General features: G+C 43.4%; 1 protein-coding gene across 2 annotated transcripts in view; it reads right to left on the reverse strand.

Annotated features, from left to right (window-relative positions):
* SFMBT2 (Scm like with four mbt domains 2) overlaps window positions 1-19678 on the reverse strand; it is a 107719-nt gene that overhangs the window by 60074 nt on the left and 27967 nt on the right. Inside the window, exon 5 of one of the 2 annotated variants that reach the window (XM_066182674.1) lies at window positions 1973-2061. In XM_066182674.1, the coding sequence (XP_066038771.1) occupies window positions 1973-2061 (89 nt within the window). Of the gene's footprint in view, window positions 1-1972; window positions 2062-19678 lie in introns of those variants that run through there. The other variant, XM_066182675.1, reaches the window with a different exon arrangement.

Here is a 19678-nt window from a genome sequence, read left to right on the forward strand (position 1 = left end):
CATCTCTTAATCCAAAAAAAGCAAGCAAAAGAAAAAATATGGTAAAAAATGCAATTAAAATTAACTAAAAGCTTATCACATGTACAATTTTAAACACCTCTATGATTGATACTTCTCAGAACAATATATTTGCCATAATAAGCTACTTTTCTACAGTTCAAGCTGCAAGCATCTGTATAATCTCTTCAAATATTATTTCATGGCAAAATGCAATGTCAGAATTTAATAATACAACAGAAATCCATTTTAAGGTGGATTTTTCCCCCCTCTCATACAACTGCTTCATTGCAACAAAATATTCTTTAATATGAAACGATGGTGTAATGATTTAACTTATTATAATAAATCCCTGGCTGTATCAAAGTGAATATTACTTCCCTGATCCGTGTGCTAAATTTTAAGCCAATGGGCTGTCACTTACCCCATGAGAACTGAATGGTTAGGATTAATAATCGGCTTGCATGAAATATTAACATTTACCATAATGCAAGAACCCTTCACATGCGTAGCTGGCATGTTAAAAAAAAAAAAAATATTTAAAAAGTAGCACCACATATTGATTTAACAGTCTAACAACAATCTGCAGCACTCACAAACAGCAAATCTGTCAACAGGGGCCAACATACATTGCACGACACAGACAGCACTGAGCACAAAGAACACCAGAGAAAGGGTCAGAAACTGTTTCAAGCCGACACAGTGTTTTCTCTCTCTGCTTTTCTGCCTGGGGCTGCCTCTCCTCCCTGCCTGCAGAAAGGGGAGGTTTGGTACACACCAGAGACGGGGGTTGGACACCATCAGATTTCTGCATATGTCACCTAGGAGTAGTCCAGGAATGGGGATGTGGATTACTTGGGGTCTGCAAAGGCTGTCCAACCCTCAAGAACGGGAGCAGAAAAAAATAACCTAATGGTACAACAGTAATTCTCTCTGCCAGGTACATTGATGCTGCTTGGGCACGTGGAAAAAGGATGCAGCTGGGGATGGTGGAAGAGACCAGGGACAAAATGATCAGAAGTGGTGCCTGGATGCACACTGGCTTCCCACAAGCCAACGTGAGCACTTTCACAAAGGCAAATCACTGTATGCCCTCACTCTCAGCCTAAATACAGAGGGAAAAAGACTGAGGGGCTCCTGCAGGACCATCTGTCTCCTCTGCAAATGCCCCCACAGCATCCACGTGAGAGCAGGGCAGGCCTTAACGCAAAAGATGCCCGTGGTTTCAAGGTGAAGCTGTGGGATTTTTATCCAGGATCCCAAGGCAGACTGAGGCTGTCCCAGGTGCACGTGACCCTGTGGACTTGCTGCACAGACTGGGCTGCTGGCTGAATGGGTGCATCCAAAAATGGACCCTTCTGCTCTCCTGAGGCCACCTCACCCAACAACTTCCCCGCTAAACCAGACTGCTGGATTTAGGCGGAGGGAATGTCCTTGAGGGAGCACTTCCCATATAAAGATAAACCTGACAGTGCCCCCCACCAACCTATCAAACCCCCTCTCCAGCCTGTGCCACAGAATCACAGAATGGTTTGGGTTGGAAGGGACCATAAAGATCATCCAGTTCCAACCCCCGTCCATGGCCAGGAACACCTTCCACTAGGCCAGACTGCTCCAAGCCCCATCCAACCTGGCTCTGAACACTTCCAGGGATGGGGCAGAGATGGACTGGCAGCTCAGGTCACCAGTTTGATGGATCTAATGGGGCACTGAAGGGCTGAGTTCTCCCTTCTGTGGATCGCCTCCACACTCCCCTTCTCCCACCAGGTCTTTTTTGGGCACCCAAACTTCCTGAAGATCTGAAAGGCAAAACAAACTCCCTGTGACTGGGTCAGAAGCAGAGCCAGCAGAGTCCAGGCGCTGCTGCCATGGATTTTGGGGCAGGGCTGGCACAGAGACACTGCAAGCACACAGCCCTGAGGGCCAGGAGCACACACACACACCGAGGAAAGAGGAACTGCAATCTAATACATACACCTTCCAGCAAATTCGCAGGGGCCGTCCTGGCGCCAGTCAGATCCTGGATGAGAAACTCTGTCCAGTCCATGTACTTCTCCTTGATTGCTGGGGAAGGGGAGGGAAGGAAAGAAATGCTCAGCACAGCAGACTGCAGAAACCTGCCTTGTGTGTCTCACAGTGGACCTGGTGTATTTATTAGGAGGAAATTCTTCATTATTAGAAGGATGAAGCGCAGGTTGCCCAGAGAAGCTGTAGCTGTCCCATCCTTGGAAGTGTCCAAGGCCAGCCTGGACAGGGCTTGGAGCAACCTGGGGTAGGGGAAGGTGTCCCTGCCCATGGCAGAGGGTGAAATGAGATAATCTTTAAGTTCCTTCCAACGCAAACCATCAATCTTTTTAGAAACATCTCCTTGGGATTTACCAGCTCTAAAGTTCTGGATGCAACTGCGACTCAGAGCAGGAAAAAAGCTGGTTTGTTGTCCAGTTCTTTGGGCAACCTGTGCACACGGTCAAATCCCAAAAAAGGGAAAGGTGTTGCTCAAGTGTAGCCACTGACAGTGATTTACAACTTCGTGGTTTATCATCCCCATCTGTCCCATCCAGAATTGGCCACTGCTTGTGTAACCACTCGTTTCCTGCTTATCACCTGGGCTCAGATGTGATTTATAAAGTCTCTTTGTATGTTCACTAATGACCTCTGGGAAAAAAAGAAGCTGTACAAACTTTCAATTCCTTGACAGGAGACCAGAAACTACAGCTGCTTTTCCAACAAAATAGAAAAATCAACCCTGAGAACATCATACATCAGTTGCTGAATCAATACACTAGTGAGAAGAAAGACTTAGTCTTTCCTTTATCAGGAACTTCTGTTTCATTTAGAAAAAAAAAATAGTAATTTCTGAGATAAACACTGTGAACCAGTATTACTTTAGGACATGTATGCAGTTTTGTAAGATGTGAACTGAAATATATATATAAAATTTTTGCCTGTAAGATTCACATTCTGGGTCAGCTCTGTCAGTGGACACATAAAAGCAAGAATTCAGCAAATCTCGGCTTGAGAGACAGAGATGCCTCTTCAAATGCACTGCGCAGCTGCAATCAGAAATACAGAAATTAGACTTTAATTCTACCTGCCTGGAAATGAGAATTAAAATTACATCTGAAACTTTGCTTTCTCCCCGAAATAATCTTATTTATATGTGAGTGAATCAGCAGGAGTGCACTTACGTTGCTAACTTAGAAACACCTACTGAAGGGAAAAAAATCACAAGTATTTGAAAATTTAAACATTTCCTCCAAATAAACAACTAAATATGTCGTTTAAAGACCATTACCCCACGGTAAAGACACAAGCCATGCCCTGTGCACCTAACTTCAACTTCATTTCTGAGCTATGCTCCTTCCCCAAAAGCCAATTCTCCCAGCTTGAGCTGTACATCCAGTTTAGATATCTAAATTACTTTAAATGTGCATTTAAACGTATTTAAAATTATCAAACCTTGCACTGCTGGACTTGAGCCCCCATAAAACAGTGTTTGAACTTGCCTGGAACCATTTTTAAGTCTTTTGCAGCAGTGATTTGGCAGGATTTCCAGAAGATTTATGACCTTTGCATTATTTAAGAGGAAAGAACAGCCTGAGAAGAAATGGTTTAGGTATGACACTTTCTCACTCCACACTCCTGGCTGTGTACACCTCATCAGTTCCTGTCCACCTACCTCAGGATAAAGAAACCAAGCTGAATTCTGGCTTCAGGGAGAGGACAGTAATCGTGGTAATGAATGAGGCTGGAGTCCCTCTAGCTCAGACTTCTGCCTCTCCCTGAGAACAGCACTGGGTGCAGCACAGAAAGGTGCAAGTTGAACTCGATTTTTGGCTCATTCCCACAAAGTTGTCATCCAAATTTCTGAAAGCCAGAGCTTCACTCCCAAGGAATGACAAATGTGATAAAAAGCACACAGTTTGAACTTTCAAAGCTGGCGGGAGTGGGGGGGAGACAGGGGGAGAATGGGATTTTCAAAGTTGACAACAGATTAACAGATTTCAGGGGCTTCCACTTCCAGATGCCCAACTGGAGATGTCATAACGGTGCCTGATTCACAGATCTGGCTGTCTGTCAGTCAGTCTCCCTTCCAGTGCCTTTCAGAGAGAGAAAAAAAAAAAAAAATCCCCTGTCCTTTTTTAAAAGACATGCACCTCACAGTTTGACATCTGAATAAGGTGATGTCTCTCTCCACATTCAGATCTGGATTAGAGGCTTCTGAAGTCCGAAAGTCCCAAGGTGACCTCTGTTTTCAGCCTAAACAGGCTCAGCTGAAAAAAAAAACCCTGAGATATTCTCAGTGTCTAGGTGGTTTCAGAGCCACCCTTCCCATACAGATCTAATTTTTAGGGTTTTCCCTTATTTTGTTCTGCTTTTGTGCCATAGATAAAACAACTCTGAAAACCTCTGAGAGGCAATAAATTGCACTGGAAGTTGTAGAAACAGGGATTTGTACCTTCCTCTGTGCCTACAGAGCACAATCAGCCTTCTCAGTTTTACAGTTCAAGTCACCACAATGCAAATATTAATTTTTAGCAGTTAACGAAGTGAATCTGAATGATCATGGTATCTGCAAAAGCCTTTGAGAACCAAGCAAAATGTTAAACAAATATATTCAAACTAAGGAAAATCTGCTGGTTAAATGAGAATATTTGTCAGTCCAACACATGGGTGCCCAAGCTGAGCATCCCTCTCCAGAAATGCTGGTGCTCTTCTGGCACATCAGACTCAGCACCTGGGGACTGATGCAGTCAACTTTCAAACACTATTTCCCACTTTCCCTCGTTAGCTACAGGAAAAGGCTCCACTGAACCACTCCTACTGCTGGACAGGCTGGGAGAACTCTGCTTTTTTTGCAGCTGGTAGGAGATGAAGGTGGCAAGGGTAAAGAATCCTGCTCCATTGTAACCTGAACTCCACTAGTATTCCTGTTTTCAAATCATTTTTCCCTGCCTTGAATAAATCCAGTGAGTCAGGAGAGCTCCATGGGCTTCAGCCAGCCAGGCTTTCTTCACCTTTCAATAGATCCATTTTCCCAGAAGACTCCTGTGAACTTCCCTTTTAGCTGCGCTCCAGACTGAGCTCATTCAGGACTAAGAGCACACAGAGGAATATCCACCTGAATCCAGAGCACCACAGAAACACCTGAGAAAGATCCCACATTTCCCCCAATTCCCACAGCTCCTGAGGAGCAGCTGTAGGGATGCACCAGTTCCCAGAGTCAGTGACGGGCTGGTGAAGGCTGAGCCACTCCCAACCGACCTCAGTGAAATTACCCACACCTGCAAAAGTAAAAACCAGGTCCTTGCAGCTCACTGCTTCTTTCCATGAAAAAGTAATTATTTTAGAGATCACCTTTTAGTCTGGCAAATATTACACCAAATTCTTAAATGAGAAAGAAAAAGGACCTTTCTAACATTAAGACTCAGGTTATAAAATTGAGTGCCCCTTCCAGAGACCTGAACTCCACCAAAAAATGGATCATATCCAATATCCCTCAAAGTCTTCCCACTTTTTTCCTACTCAATTCACCTTGCCCACAACATCTCTGACTCCCATTCCTCTCTCCCCTTCTGACCCGCTGCCACTTCCTCACTTTTACCTGTTGGTCTCATTTTCCTAGGCTGTTCTTGAGGCTGCAGATGGACCTGGCACTACCTGAGGAGCAGGGGCTGCTGCCAGCTGGTCACTGGCTGATGTGCAAAGTATCATTATTAGTGTTTATCACCAGGTTTTCCCCATCAGCCGCTCAAACCCAGCCCTTTCCCCTTGCTCTGTGAGTGCTGACCATGAAAACCATGGCAAGAGCAGCTGGAAATGCTGGAGCAATACACACCACCCCATCCCCTCCAATCCCCCTGTGCTTGAGAGCCAGGACAGCAGCTTCCTTCCCTGCAACCCTGCAAATCTCTGTGCCCTGCCTCAGCCTCAGCACATAACGGGTTCAGATTTATCTGCCTCTCTGGAGAAATAAGAGATTAAAAGCACATCCGCAGTCCCATGACAGCACTGAGGCACAGGCACTCCATTCAATGAATATGAGATACTATTATCACATTAGCAACTCCTGGGATTTTATCTAGTTTTCCAGTAGTTGCGGTTTTGCTGAGAGCCACTCCTCTCAGGTCATGGGTTTACATGGAAATTCGCATTTTCCTTTTTTTTTTTTTTTTTCTTCAAGAACAGGACACTTGCACAAAGTGCAGGGAAAAATCTTGAAATCTGAAAGACCGACAAGACAATGGGAAGAACATGGTTGGTTTTTTACTCTTCATGACTGTTTTTTTCCCCCAAGGCACCCACTTGATTGGCAAGAACCAGACTCAAGGATCTGAACTGCTACATTTGCTAAACTAAAGGAATGGCAGCAAAAATAACTTACAGGCATACAGCACCTAAAAATAAGTTACTCCTGAGGAAACACCTCAGCATGCCCCATGGATACATGTGCCCAACAAGCAATAACATCATATTATGCTCATTTTTGTCCATATCTTAAAAAAACAAAAACAAAAACAAAAAAAAAACCAAAAAAAACACACCCAACCTAAAAACAACAAAACACTCTTCATGTTGTTTTTTTTTTTGTTTGTTTTGGGTTTTTTTTTTAATAACCCAGGATCATCAGCAACCTGTCGACACCTCTACTGGAGAATCCTCACTGGAACCCATCAACCTCTAAACAGCAGAGTTTTAATTTTCTCGTATGTGAAGAACAGCATTTTAAACAGCTTTATAAAATGGTTTAAGATCTTTCGGATTAATCTGCTAAGTGACAACACTCTCAGTGTGGAAACTATTTTTATCATTAAAATTTTAACTCTTTCCTAGGACTGGAATGAACAAAAGTAGTTTACAAGGGGGATTACAGCAGGGCAGGACCCAGGCAATTCTTCTCCCTCCACTGTGAAATAAACTAAAATACCAGGATCTCATTTAAAGATTAATTTTCTAAACAAATAACTCAGGATGTCCAAAATTTGATACAGACAGACAAATTAGATATACATATATATACATATTAGATACAAAAATCGGATGCACATGTAAGATACATTAAAATAAAGCTGCTGGTGCCAGAAAGAAATGCCCAGAGCCTGGAGAAAGGGATCACAGATCAGCAGGAGAGCACCTGAAGAGCAACACAAGGAAATTCCAGGCACTCCATCCAGCAGGGATGGGTGACATTACACTGGAGATCTGCTACAGGTCACCCAGCCAGGAAAACTAAGGTTGGATAAGGCTTGGAGCATCCAAGGTCTAGTGAAAAGTGTCCCTGCCCATGGCAGGAAGGTGGAAAAATATGATCTATAAGGTCCCTTCCAACCCAAACCATTCTATGACTCTGTGACAAGATATGCAGTTTTTTAAAAGCAGAACAGCATATTGCAAAACTATAGAAAGCTTACAGTATTGACATTTTCTTTTAATTTTAAAGTTGTCACACATTCGATGCAGTATTTATAAGTTACAAAAATATTAACATATAAATGTTGTAACTATGTTATAAAGGTCTAAAATGATGGAGTCGAAATGAGATGTCTTTATATCAAAATAACATAGAATGCTAAAACAATTTGTTTAGACTTCACCCATCAAAACAATTTGTCAAAACTGACATGTTCTCACAAAATATTTCCATTTTGATAAAACAGCATTTTGACAGGAAACGGTTGAATCCCCACATTTTCATTCATCTTGCTGAACTATTTACATCCTTGTGAACCAGACTGGATGTGAAAACAGGATGGGGGTTGAGGGCTGTCCCTAAGCAAAAGGCTCAGGCTGTTTCTGAACCCTCCCCAAGATCTTCAGGGATGGGAACACACTCCACTGCATACCCTACAAAGCCAGATCCCCTATTAAGAATTTCAAAAATAAATTTAGTAAAACCAACATTTTAAAAAAAAAATTACTTAGTGCTTTAACAGCATTTTTTTATAAAAATTATTGTTTGCTTTGAATTCTTCTGTGGGCTCCCTGAAAAAAAGCCAAATGGGGTTAAAGACATCTTCAAACAAATTTCTTACTTAAAACTTCAAACAGTCTTCTGTTCTCACAGCAGCAGAGTTCTGTGGTTTGAACCGGATCACAAAATAACGCAAATTCACTCCAGAAAAGAAAAGAAAGTGCATCAAAAGCTGTTGATCTGATTTCCTTGTGGTGCAGCCACAAATGCCCTGATAGCCCAACTTCAGAGCTCAGGCATTGCCTTCTATTACACCTGTCTTAAATAAAGTGTTCAAGGAAAATATTATATAGAGAAGATTTTCATGGAAACCAGAAGTCATAAGCAATTGTCCATCAAAGAATACAGGTGCTCAAAAGACACTTCTGGACCAGCAGTGGTCCCATTCATGTGAATTTACAATGAAGAGATGCTGCAAGGAAGTGTGATGTCTGTAGGAGAATGTGAATCTCTTGTTTTCTCTGAGTATATGATCCTTTAAGCTGTTGATTTATCTGCTTGCTCTTTATCATCTCACTTTTTAAAAAATAAAACTGAGTAAGTGCAAACTTCAAATTAATGTTTCCTTCATGTGACCTACTTATTTTAATAACAACATTTTGCATTTTTTTTAAATTTTCTTCAAGACATTTGGTGCCCTCTGTTTTTTCAGGCTATCCAAACCACCCTGACCTCACTTCTAAGAGGAGATTATGCTGCAGTTTCTAAGGCCTTGACCCAAGGAAAGGGCCAACACACAGACTTTAATCCTTGCACCCCCAACTCTGCATGAAGAAGCACTCCTTGATTAGAAAAAGGAGAGAGGAAAAAAAAACCAAACAGATAAAGGCATGAACACCTGCTCTAGGTTCTCACCTGAACAACTCCCTTACAGTTTCTTCTATTCAACTACACTGAATTTCAGTACAATGCGACTTTTATCCTTTCTGCTGCCATTCAGGGTTTCCAGAAATTGCCTACTTACATCCTCTGGGTCAAAACAAGCAAGTTCATGAGCAAAAAGCTGCCTCACTGTCCACAGGACACTTTGCTTCCCAACATCCTTTGAGCCCTGCACAAACGTGCACACCATTCCCCCCGGGTTTCTCTAGTCCTTAATTAACTGCTATCCTTTTAACAATAAAAAAGCAGCAGGTGGTTTGGGAGTTGCTTTTTCATTTCTTAAAGCTTGCACTGGCTACAGACTCCAACCCAGCTGCGGGAAGTATGGGTGGAAGAGGTGGATGTGGGATGCTATGGGAGAAAACCACCACCGTGTGCAGACAGGGTGAGTGGATGCTATTACACTGATTTTTTTTGATGATGATGATGCAAAATCTTGTAAAAATCCCTTCCACCAACTCCCTCAGGAAGCCGAACAAGACACTTTGTCCTGGCAGAAGGGTCTCACCACCAACTACTGAGGCACTCCCATGCAGTAGGATCAACTGTCTTCACCCCAAACACGACATTATGGATACAGACACACTCTTCTGAGATGCCACTGCTGAGGCTTTCTGCTTCCAGGCCAAACTGCCCAGGATCAGCACAGAGATTTGCATTAAAGATCCCAAAAGCACAGTGTGCCACAAACCCAGATCAGCCTGCCCTGACTCCCTGAGCACAACAGCCTCAGGTACCCACCCAGCAGTAAATGATCTACTCATAACTACTGCAATTAATTAGCTCCCTTCAAAGTCAATACTTGGCTTGTACTGAAGTATTTAAAATAAATTTTTAAAAAAAGGAAAAAAGGAGAGGCGTGTTGATAATGGGAAGCGACTCTGCCCTGTCTTGCTGGCCTTACTTTATCAACTGCAATCAGATTATGTAGATAAGGAACAGCAGCAAATCCATCAGCTCCACTTGCACTTGTCACATCCCTTTGTTTCAAGGCTTCTGCCAAGTGTGATCAGCACTACCCAGCCTGCAATCACCCAGACACAGCACTGCTCTCCCTCAGCATCTGGGAATGGGTGAAGAGGGGAGAGAGATACAGGTGGGACGTGGCCAGGGGAGAGGGGAATTAATCTCTTCCCACCCTTCACCTTGCAGGGGTGCAACCAATTCATTCACCTGGTCCTTCAGCATAACAAAATCACGTGTGGCCGTCCAGCCTCAACAGGCTGGAATTTAAGGATGAAGCAGTCAACTATTTACCACATATTTATAGCCTAGGTTATGGGTTGGGATCAACGATCTCATTTTCCAACCCAAATGATTCTACGATTATTAGTTTATTTTTAAGGTGTTTTTACACCGATTTCACCTGGAACACAATTTGGCAATGCTGTAACCTAGACTAGGTGCCAAAACCCACCCTCATTAACATGACCATAAAATTGGGAAGGGAACGCAAAAGTATCTTCTGGACACAACCATTTTTAAGTGGGCATCCTTGTTTAGGTGGGAGGAAATTTTGGGAGGAAACTACTGAAGTGGTCTTTTCCAGAGCGCAAATTCAAGCAGCCCCTCTCCCTCAACCAGTTCAGGAGGCAAATCTCCTTCTGGAAAAGTGGAAAAAAACCTGTTTATTTAACAAGCAAAGTATTCAGAAGCACAAAAAAAAAAAAAAAAAGAATCAATGGAACCTCTCACTGTTCTGAAGAGATGGCAAATTTAGAAAGTCCTGGTGGGGTGGAGCTCAGCTCACTCAGTCTCTCATCAGTCCCCCCTGCACTGGAAAACGCAGCATCCTGGGCCCTGGCGGGCCACACGTGTGAGCCCTTGATGTTTTTCTGCGTTTTCAGTCCAGAGCAGGCTGATCAGTTCCAAGAAAAAGAAAAGCCACTGTCTGGGGAACTTCTCTGCCTTAGCTAGCTTAAAAAAACTACCCAAAAGCAAAGGAGAGCACTCTCCCGCTGTCTGTGCTGCACACAACACAGTCCAGAAGAAAAACTGAAGCTCCTATCCCTGTTTTTGAGTACAGCCCCCTCAGACATCTCGCCACTATTTCTTCTCCCCACCTTCACTCCCAGATCTAGTTTTAAAAGCACAGAACTCAATATCCAGCCTAAGCAGAACAGAAGATTGGGGATACAAGCAGAATAAAGTCACCCCAGGACAGTCGGTCAGTTATCTGCGCTCCTGTATCTGCAGTCACTGAATGAAGACTTGATTATTCTGATTTTGTTACAGAATCCAACGTGGCAAAAATGGGCTGATTTTAGTCTCAGTTACCTCTGTGATAAATTAGGAAAAAACCTGAGGTGTAACTAAAAAGTCAGAGTGTTTCACCCAGAATGAGTGGTTTGTGCTCCTCCAAAACTTCCCACCTAAACAGAAACTGCACACTCTTTAAACACAGCAATAACATTGCTCTCTGCCCCACTCAATCCTAGGTACAAGGTACCTAAATTTCATGGCTGCCAACAACAGTCTTAGAAACAAATCAGCATTGGCTGACTTAAATGATCTTGGATGTGTACACAGAGTTCCTGAAAGGCATTTCTGAGAGCCAGGCAATGCCTGGATTTTGAAAGCTCTGCACACACCACGTAACCATAGGGGTTCTCCCATCATTAGTATCAATGTCCATTAGGGTGATGGCTCACTGTGAAAATGAGCATCCGAACTCTGCAGCTCCTGGCACTTAACCCCAAGCCTCCACGCACATTCCCTGATTATTTTTTCCTTCCGTGTGCATTAAGCACCGTGCCCAGGGCTCAGATGAGATGGATCATGAACACTGAGTGCTACAACTCCCAACCTCCAGACCCAGGAGCCTTAATGAAGGCCTTGTCAAATCAGCAGTTTGGGAGCTTTCAGGGAAAAGAGGGGGTACCTGGTACTGTGATTGTAATTTCTACATCAGTTTTTATCCCATAGAGATAAAAAAATAGTAACAATAAAATTGCAAGAGTGCTATTATCCAGGGAAAATCAGCACCTTAACCAAAGTGCTCAGAAGCAAAACCAGATCACAGAGCTCAGAGTGTGACTGCACGAGAAGTTATGAATTCACCTATATGAGACACAAGTATATACACCAGATTCCCTGCACTTACCAGGCATTTGCAGGGTCATTTCCTTCCAAACTGTAGTCCCTCTGGGTGAAAACCGAAAAAGTATTTAGCCATCTCTGCAGGCAAAGAGATTTGCTACTGCAGGTAGAGAGAAATGCACAGACAAATGTAATCAAATATTGTAAAATCCCGATTTAAAAGTTTTGAAAGCCATGGGGGAGGATGTTTGTGCTGCTTGCCCAGCCATCAACCCTGGTAAAGACTTCCTGTAGCATTCCAAAGCTCCTTGTGCACTAGTTCCACACCAGAAATGCAGAAAGAGGAAAAGAGAAGTATGTCTACAGAGCAAAATGCTGAATTCCTAGATAAATCCCCATCCAAGTCAGAATTCCTAACCACAGTCAGAACTATTGCAAGCCAGCTTGGTTCAGACCTGAATCAGTATTTCTGGGCAGCACTGGGCACACACTGGCCTACGCCAACACCAGGCATGAACTGGGGTCTTTCACAGAAAACTGCACTGCCCCAGGTGCCACTGAAGCCACACAGTGGAAGAAAGAAAATCTGGAGGTTTCCTGGACACCCAACATCCTCCCCTTGGCTTGCCTTGGCCATTCACACAAGGCTCCATGCCCTGTGTCTTTGGGATCTCCCAGACCAGCCCCAAATAGATTTTGTGGCATAACAACACCTAAAATTTATGGGCCATTCCATCCAGGGATGTCACTGCAGTATAAATATCCTACCCAGGGCTCTGACCTCACACCTCCAAACTACTTCCAATTATCCCCCCACACTAAGTGCCTTTTCTCACTCCCAAACCCTGTGGTCACTTTCTGAAGGATATTCTTTGGAGACAGCTCTGTAAAACCCAACAAATTTACAGCAGCACAGTGTTCTTACATAAAGCATATACCAGCTCACTGCACAATTATGTTTTGTGTTGTTGATTTTTTTTTTTTTCCCCCAGTAGTGGCAACAGTCTACAGCAAATATCCACTAAAAAGAAAAGCATCAAAACATAGAAGACAAATAGAGGGATGTGATGTCCAAGAAATCCATTCTGATTTGGGGTTGGGATTTAGGGTTTTTCTTTTTTTTATTCCCTGTATTCTACAGAAAGAGGAGAATGAGTGGGGATGATGCCTGCAGTTTATTGTATGCATTTTATTGTTTAATACACAATGGAAGAAACATCAAATAGAAAAAAAAAAAAGACTGAAGTTTTAGGTAATGCTTAAAATGCTTAAAATTGGGGGAGTTTTTTTAGAATTACAGAATGGTTTGGATTGGAAGGGACCTTAAAGATCCTCTTGTTCCAACCCCCTACCATGGGCAGGGACACCTTCCACTACACAAGGTGGCTCCAAGCCCCATCCAGCCTGGTCCTGAACACTTCCAGGGATGGGGCAGCCACAACTTCTCTGAGCAGTGTGTTCTAAATTTTTTCCTTTTTTTTTTTTTTCCTTTCCATCAGCAGCGATTTCAAAGTAAAAAGCAAGCCGGCACTAGTTTCAGTCTGACACCCCCAACACAAAGATGCATCCCAGAGGCAAGAGGCAAAGTGGTGATTTGTTGGAAAACTCTGTTAGGACTCAGCGGGAGGCTGGTGCCACTGTGCTTCAGTCAGTGAGGTACAAACAGCAAAGCTGGACTTTTAAGGTCTAATTTAAGGATTTGCCTGTGACTCTCCCCAAATCTCACTGCTCACACCCAGAGCTTGGGACAACAATGGAAATCTAACCATTCCCATGACCCAGCACACTCCCAAATCATCATGGAAATAGCAAACAGGCCTCATTCACCACGACTCCAACTTATGGCACTCCATGAAGCAGACACATTTCCAAAAAAAAAAAAAAAAAAAAAATTTCAAACTCAATTTACAGAGCGTTCTGTAATTAATCACATTTGTGTTACCAGCTCCTAATGACTGAATCCCGTTTAATCACTCTGGAGCCCCTCAGCTGTGTGATGTGAGCACCACAAATCAGAACCTGGAGGGCCTGATGAACATTCATCACGCATCCTTCCCGAAATTAATGGTACAGTCGAAGCACAGCCAGGCCCCATGAGGTGCTCAACATCCTATGCACAAAATGTAAATTCATAACCATCACCACAACACCATCAAAGAAATACTCCATCAAGGCTCATTTTGAGCTTGCTAAACATGTGTTTTCTTCATTGGGAAACAGAAAAGGGGCTTGAACTGTAAATCCCAGGATCAAAAACATCCCCTGAAACTCTGAAGAGTTTAAATCTGAATCGGAAATCAACATGGAACATTATGCAAGGCAACATCTGAAATGAGAACAACAACGTGCTACAGAACCTGAAACGGGAGCAGTTTTTCCACAGTGCTCTAAATTTCCTTTAAATCATAAAACTTTAGCTTCTCCATCAACCTGGGATATTTTGACTGGAGATGATGAGATGGTACAGTGAACAGAAATGCCTTCACTGCTAAACCAAATATTAGTGCAGAACTATGGTTCATTAAAATGGTTTGTGAGCTCCTATTCTCATTTTCACCATATAGTGCTTCCTCCTAAGTTTTTTTGGGTTCTTTCTAAATAAATTTAGGAGTTCTGCACGAAGAGGCCTTCCCAACAGATCCACCTGCTGATATCCAGGCTGAAAAGGTCAAGGGAAACAGCAAAACTGCTGAAAGCAAAGCAGGAATCTATGGAAGAGGTAATTTCAGCAGTCAACACATTCAGGGTGTAGATGCTTCACATGGGCAGGGACTCCTCACTGACCTTCCCGGAGCTGTTCGGCACAGGAAAACTCCAGGATTTCCTCCTCTCTAGGTTCTGTATTCATCACGGAAGAGCCTCTTCAGGAAAACTGGTACAACACAGAGCAGGATGATTTCCTGAATCTGGAAAGGTTTTCCCTGGACATAATTAATCTTCTACATCAACTCCAGCACTTTAGGAAGTAGCTACATTTTTACACCTAAAAACGCTGACTTTCCCCTGATTTCTTCATTCCCAAGTGACAGCGTGGGGAAAAAAGCTTTTTTTAGCGACAAACACAGGAGGTGGATGCTCTGCCTCAGAACACAAAATAAACCATCAATCAGGATGGGTTTCAGCATGTCCTTAAGCTCATTTGCGGGTCTGGGTTTTATTCCTTCTGTGACCAAAACCAAATGGAAGCGAGAGCACACACACAGAGACTCAGATTATTTGGGAATTCAGAGCAAAAAGTTTTCCAGGGCCATGCAAAAGGGCCAGAACTGACCCAGAATTCGGTATCTGGGTTAGAAGAACTGATTTTTAGTTGTCATCAGGGAAATGCTTTAAAGGAGCATCCCTGAAACCTCCGCACTGCGTTATCAGCCACCTCCACGGGCTCCAGGAGCATATGGTCTGCTTCAGGAATCCAGCCCCTTCCACGGTGACTGGGAGCCCACATTATCATGCATAATGAAGGAAAAATCAAGTGCAAGTCACAGCTGGCTCGGGATCATGCTGGTGCTTGCATCTGCCACTAGTAGCTTCCCAAATTTGCTCCGTGCCTGCTCCTCACAAATCCAAGCTGCACCCGAAGGAAAGCTCTGCTGAAGACATGGCACATGGACATGTTGGTTTGCCCTTGGCCTAAAAAAGCTCAGAAAGTCCTCCCTCAGCTCAGGACTAAAAGATAAAATTTAATCTTCAAACTGATTTAAAAAATGTCCACTGCAGAAAAGCGCACTTCAGCTTTGGCATGCTCTGGATCAAATCCCTTGTGCTACTCACCCTTCCCAGTTCCTATCCAATGCACCAAAAAATCACCTCCTCCTCTGATATAAACACCAAAAACTATGTCTAACTTAGAATATCAAAGACACAGGGTTTTTTAAATCTCCACAGATGTCTCCAATAGAGATTAATTAAGTTTGACCAGGTTTTACCTATTATATCATTAACTACCTAAGTCTAGTCTTACAGTTGAGGTGGAATTTCCATTCCAGAACTCCTCTGGGGAAAATTACAGGAGACTGGGGAAGGGAAATTAAATGCAATTATCAAGAATGACTATGTAAAAATCTCTCAAACTAATAATTTCAAAAGAGTATTTTATTAAAAATGCATTCAGCCAGACATTAATTAAATTGACAAGTACAAAAATGAGTGGTCTGCACCCACTGTTATGCTTTCAGGGTCAATCCTCCCATTTTTCTGTGGCTTCTGGGCTTTTCAGCTTCACGGCTTCAGAGCAGATGGACATGGTGTGAGTGTGGAAGAACAACTGTGGATATTCACTGCTGGACAGTCAAGGTGTGGAGATCTCCAGAGTCATGAGCAAGGTGCACATGTCAGTGGCGTTTGCCTGAATAATGACCCTGTAGTCTCCTCAGTGACAACACACCAAGTCTACAAATGGGGCTGCAATTTCTCTGTTTGACACTGAACAGATTCTCAACTTTTCTGCATTTTGTTTCATATTCTCACAGACAGAACCAAGGAGTTGGGTGATGTCAAACACTAGTTAAACTCAGAGCAACGGGACCAGTAGTTCTTAAACTTACTTTTTTTTTTTTTTAAGGAGCCTCAGAGAGGCTGATTACAAAATAATTTCCATCTTGGCCCTTAAAAGTATTGGGAGGATGATTTTGCTGTTTCTTTCAGTGGATGGAAGAGGTTTTTTAGCAAGAATTGTCAAAGGGAGATTTTTTTTTTCTGAAATGCTCTCAAAGGCACCATCCAAAAATCCACCCTGTTCCACTCGCTGACAAAGGAGGAGGAAATCTCAGGGGATCTCTACTCACAGAAAAGTCTGGTGTCTGCTCACAGCTTTTTCCTGCAGTATTGCCTTGAAAATGCAGCTTCTCATTCACAGTCTCTGCCTCACCCGGCAATTACTCCTTTGCTGCCCTATCTCCGTCCCTCCAGCAAAACCTGCACTAAACATCAGGCTCAAAACCAATGGTTTTGTCACGGTGGAAGCTGCAGACTGTGACCAGAATCATGAGCAACAGAAGGCAAAGCCATGGGGTCTCAGCAGCTCACCTCAAGTGCTCCAAGCATCCTGAACAGAGCCTGAGTCCCACTGAAATGAGATTTCCTTGCAGGAGATCAGGAGCTGCTGCAGAAATTGGTTGTGCCAACATTTTGGGTTATCAACCCTAAGTCAGCTGCTGCAGCTCAGCATCACCTGCAAGGAGTTTTGCTGCATCAGTATTTGCTGAAGTTTAATGCTTTTGCTCTGCAATGGGCTTGAGCCTTGATCTACGGAGACAGAATCTCACGCATTGCCTAATAACACGACCAAAAAAATAGAACCCAGAAATAGACTGGTTCCACAGGGAGAAAAAAAAAAAAAAAAAAAAAAAAAAGAAGAAAAAAGGACTTTTACTTCTTCTCATGGCAAAGGCAGCTAAGAAATACCTCATTCCATGCAACACCAACCCCACCACTCCATGCAAGGTGTGGGGTTGAGAGGGTTCCCAGCTCCTGCTGATGTCTTCCCAAAGTTAACTCTACCCTTCCGATCACCCTTGCTTTTATCTCCCTACCATGCCTCATTTGCTTTTCACTTGCTGGTCCAGCTGTGAAAACATCAACTGGCTTCAGTCCTGCTGTTCCCAGGGAGAAATCACGTCCCCAAGGATTTTTTAGAAATTGTTGCAAAAGACATGGAACACAGACCTAACAGATACCCTGACTTTCTCCTGGCCATTTGTCATGACTGCCAACCACAAAGAAACTTCACCAGCATAGCACACCCGAGCCCCAGCCTTGCCAGGAGCTTGAGCTTGAAGAGAATTTCCATCTCCCTGCACAAATCTGTGATACCCAGGGCAGAAGTGTCCAAGCCTCACTGGCCATATGGGGTCAGACTCCAGAGCACTTTGGGCTAGTTCTAGTCCTTCAAGCAGCAGCAAACTGGGTGTTGAAGGCTTCCAAAACCCAAAAAAATCCTACTTGCTTACAATCAAAAATGACCAGCATGCTCAAGTGATTTTCCTGCAGGATAATGACCTCAGCTGGAGTCCTGTAACACCTCCAGCTGTGATGGTAGAGGATGGATGGCTCCTCAGGTTTTAGGAAAAGGAAAAAGTCAGGACTGTGCTCTCTGCCTTGAAAACCCAGATGCACCATAAGGGCAAGATGAAATGAATCATTCTCAGATATTCAAGCCTCTTCCAAGCAGCGGAACAGGTATCAGGAGAAAACAAACAGAACGGAGTACAGTGCTGTGTACAGAAATGAACTAATACCAAGCTTGACTGAAAAAGTTGATTAAATTAGTTTAATTTAAAAGCCCAAACAAACCCTGAAGGAGGTTCTTTGTTTATTGCTTTTTACCAACAGCACACTTTACAGAAGAAGCACCATGTGGGCATGAAATATTCATTCATTAAATCTTTCATAAAGCTCCACACTATTGGTTTCACTCAGGATATATTTATAACTTGTCAAAGCCTCGAAAATCACTGTTTTTCTTTCTCCCCCCTCCAGACTGTTTATAAAAGGATTAGGCTTTCAGTTTTCATTGCAATATCCCTGATCCTCAGCTCCACTGTTGCTTGTACACAAGGTGCTGCTTCTTTAATCAAAACAGGATTCATTGTTCAGCCTTCCCTGCACCACCCAAAATGCACCCTTTTATGATGCTGCAAACCATCCAGCTGCCATGGGAATGGCAGCATCACTCCTTTATGGAGGAAGGCAGCAGCCTGTTGGAGATAAAAGTCAGAACAGAGAGTCCACCCAGGCGAGGGAAAAGCAGGCAGAGAGTGGATTCATTTCAGTAGGGCCATGTCTGAGTCACTGGCTTTCAAATCTCATCCATTGGAGAACCATTTCTTGAACCCTTCCTTGGCTGCCAGCCAACCTTCAGATTAAACCCATGCTCCGAGCTGGGTTAATAACACACCAGAGTAAACAGTGCTGCATTATCCTCAGAGTTAGCTGTAAAACTAAGTAATATTTTTTTACAAGGTTTGCTGACTACACGGCTCAGTCCACTGTAGGAATGAGGACAGGCTATAGCTATGGCTGAAAAGTATTTTCCACCCAGAAATCTGCAAAAATCCAGGATTTGCATTAGGAGTCAACTGCATCAGGGAAACTGTCTACACTCTAAGGACTTGCACTGATACCTAATGTAGGTGTAGGCCAAATCTGATTTTTCCACATTATCCTTAGCAATACTCTGCTCTGTGGAAGGAGTCCCTGCCCATGGCAGGGGGCAGAATGAGATGATCAGTAAGATCCCTTCCAACCCAAACCATTCTTAGGTTCCAGGATTAAAAAAGGACCCAAATACAGATGCTGAACAGGCACTTGAGGTACACTGCAAGGTCCTGAGCAGTTTCGGTGCCCACAGTCACTGCACACATCCCTGCCTCGCTGGACCACTGGCTGTCAGGTCAGGCTCCTCTTTCCCTTCCTCCATTTGTTTGTGAGCATAAATAAATATAAATACAGTATAAGCAGATGTCGTTGTCCCTGGAAACTAGGCTTGTTGGGCATGTTTCTGCTGAAACGGCTTCTTACTGGAAAATTAGGTTTTGATAAAAGTGTGTTTCTTTCCTTGCTTTTAGTAAACAGAGCCTGCTTCATGTGAGAGCTCTGGGCTTTCTTTTTTTCCACCGGAAAACGAAACAATCTTGCACGGTCTCAGTTTTTCAAATGCCTGATCCTCAGCAAGGGCTGGGTTCAGATGCACAAGTGCACCTCCTGGGGCACTGAGAAGAATCTCAAGATGAACGCACAAGGAGAGGCCAAAACCGGAGACGAAGTCAAAGCCAGGCAAAAGGGCAAGGA

This window comes from Chamaea fasciata, unplaced genomic scaffold (assembly GCF_029207755.1).
Source record: "Chamaea fasciata isolate MVZ Bird 193981 ecotype frontalis unplaced genomic scaffold, bChaFas1.0.hap1 SCAF_5, whole genome shotgun sequence".
NCBI classification, from domain to species: domain Eukaryota; kingdom Metazoa; phylum Chordata; class Aves; order Passeriformes; family Sylviidae; genus Chamaea; species Chamaea fasciata.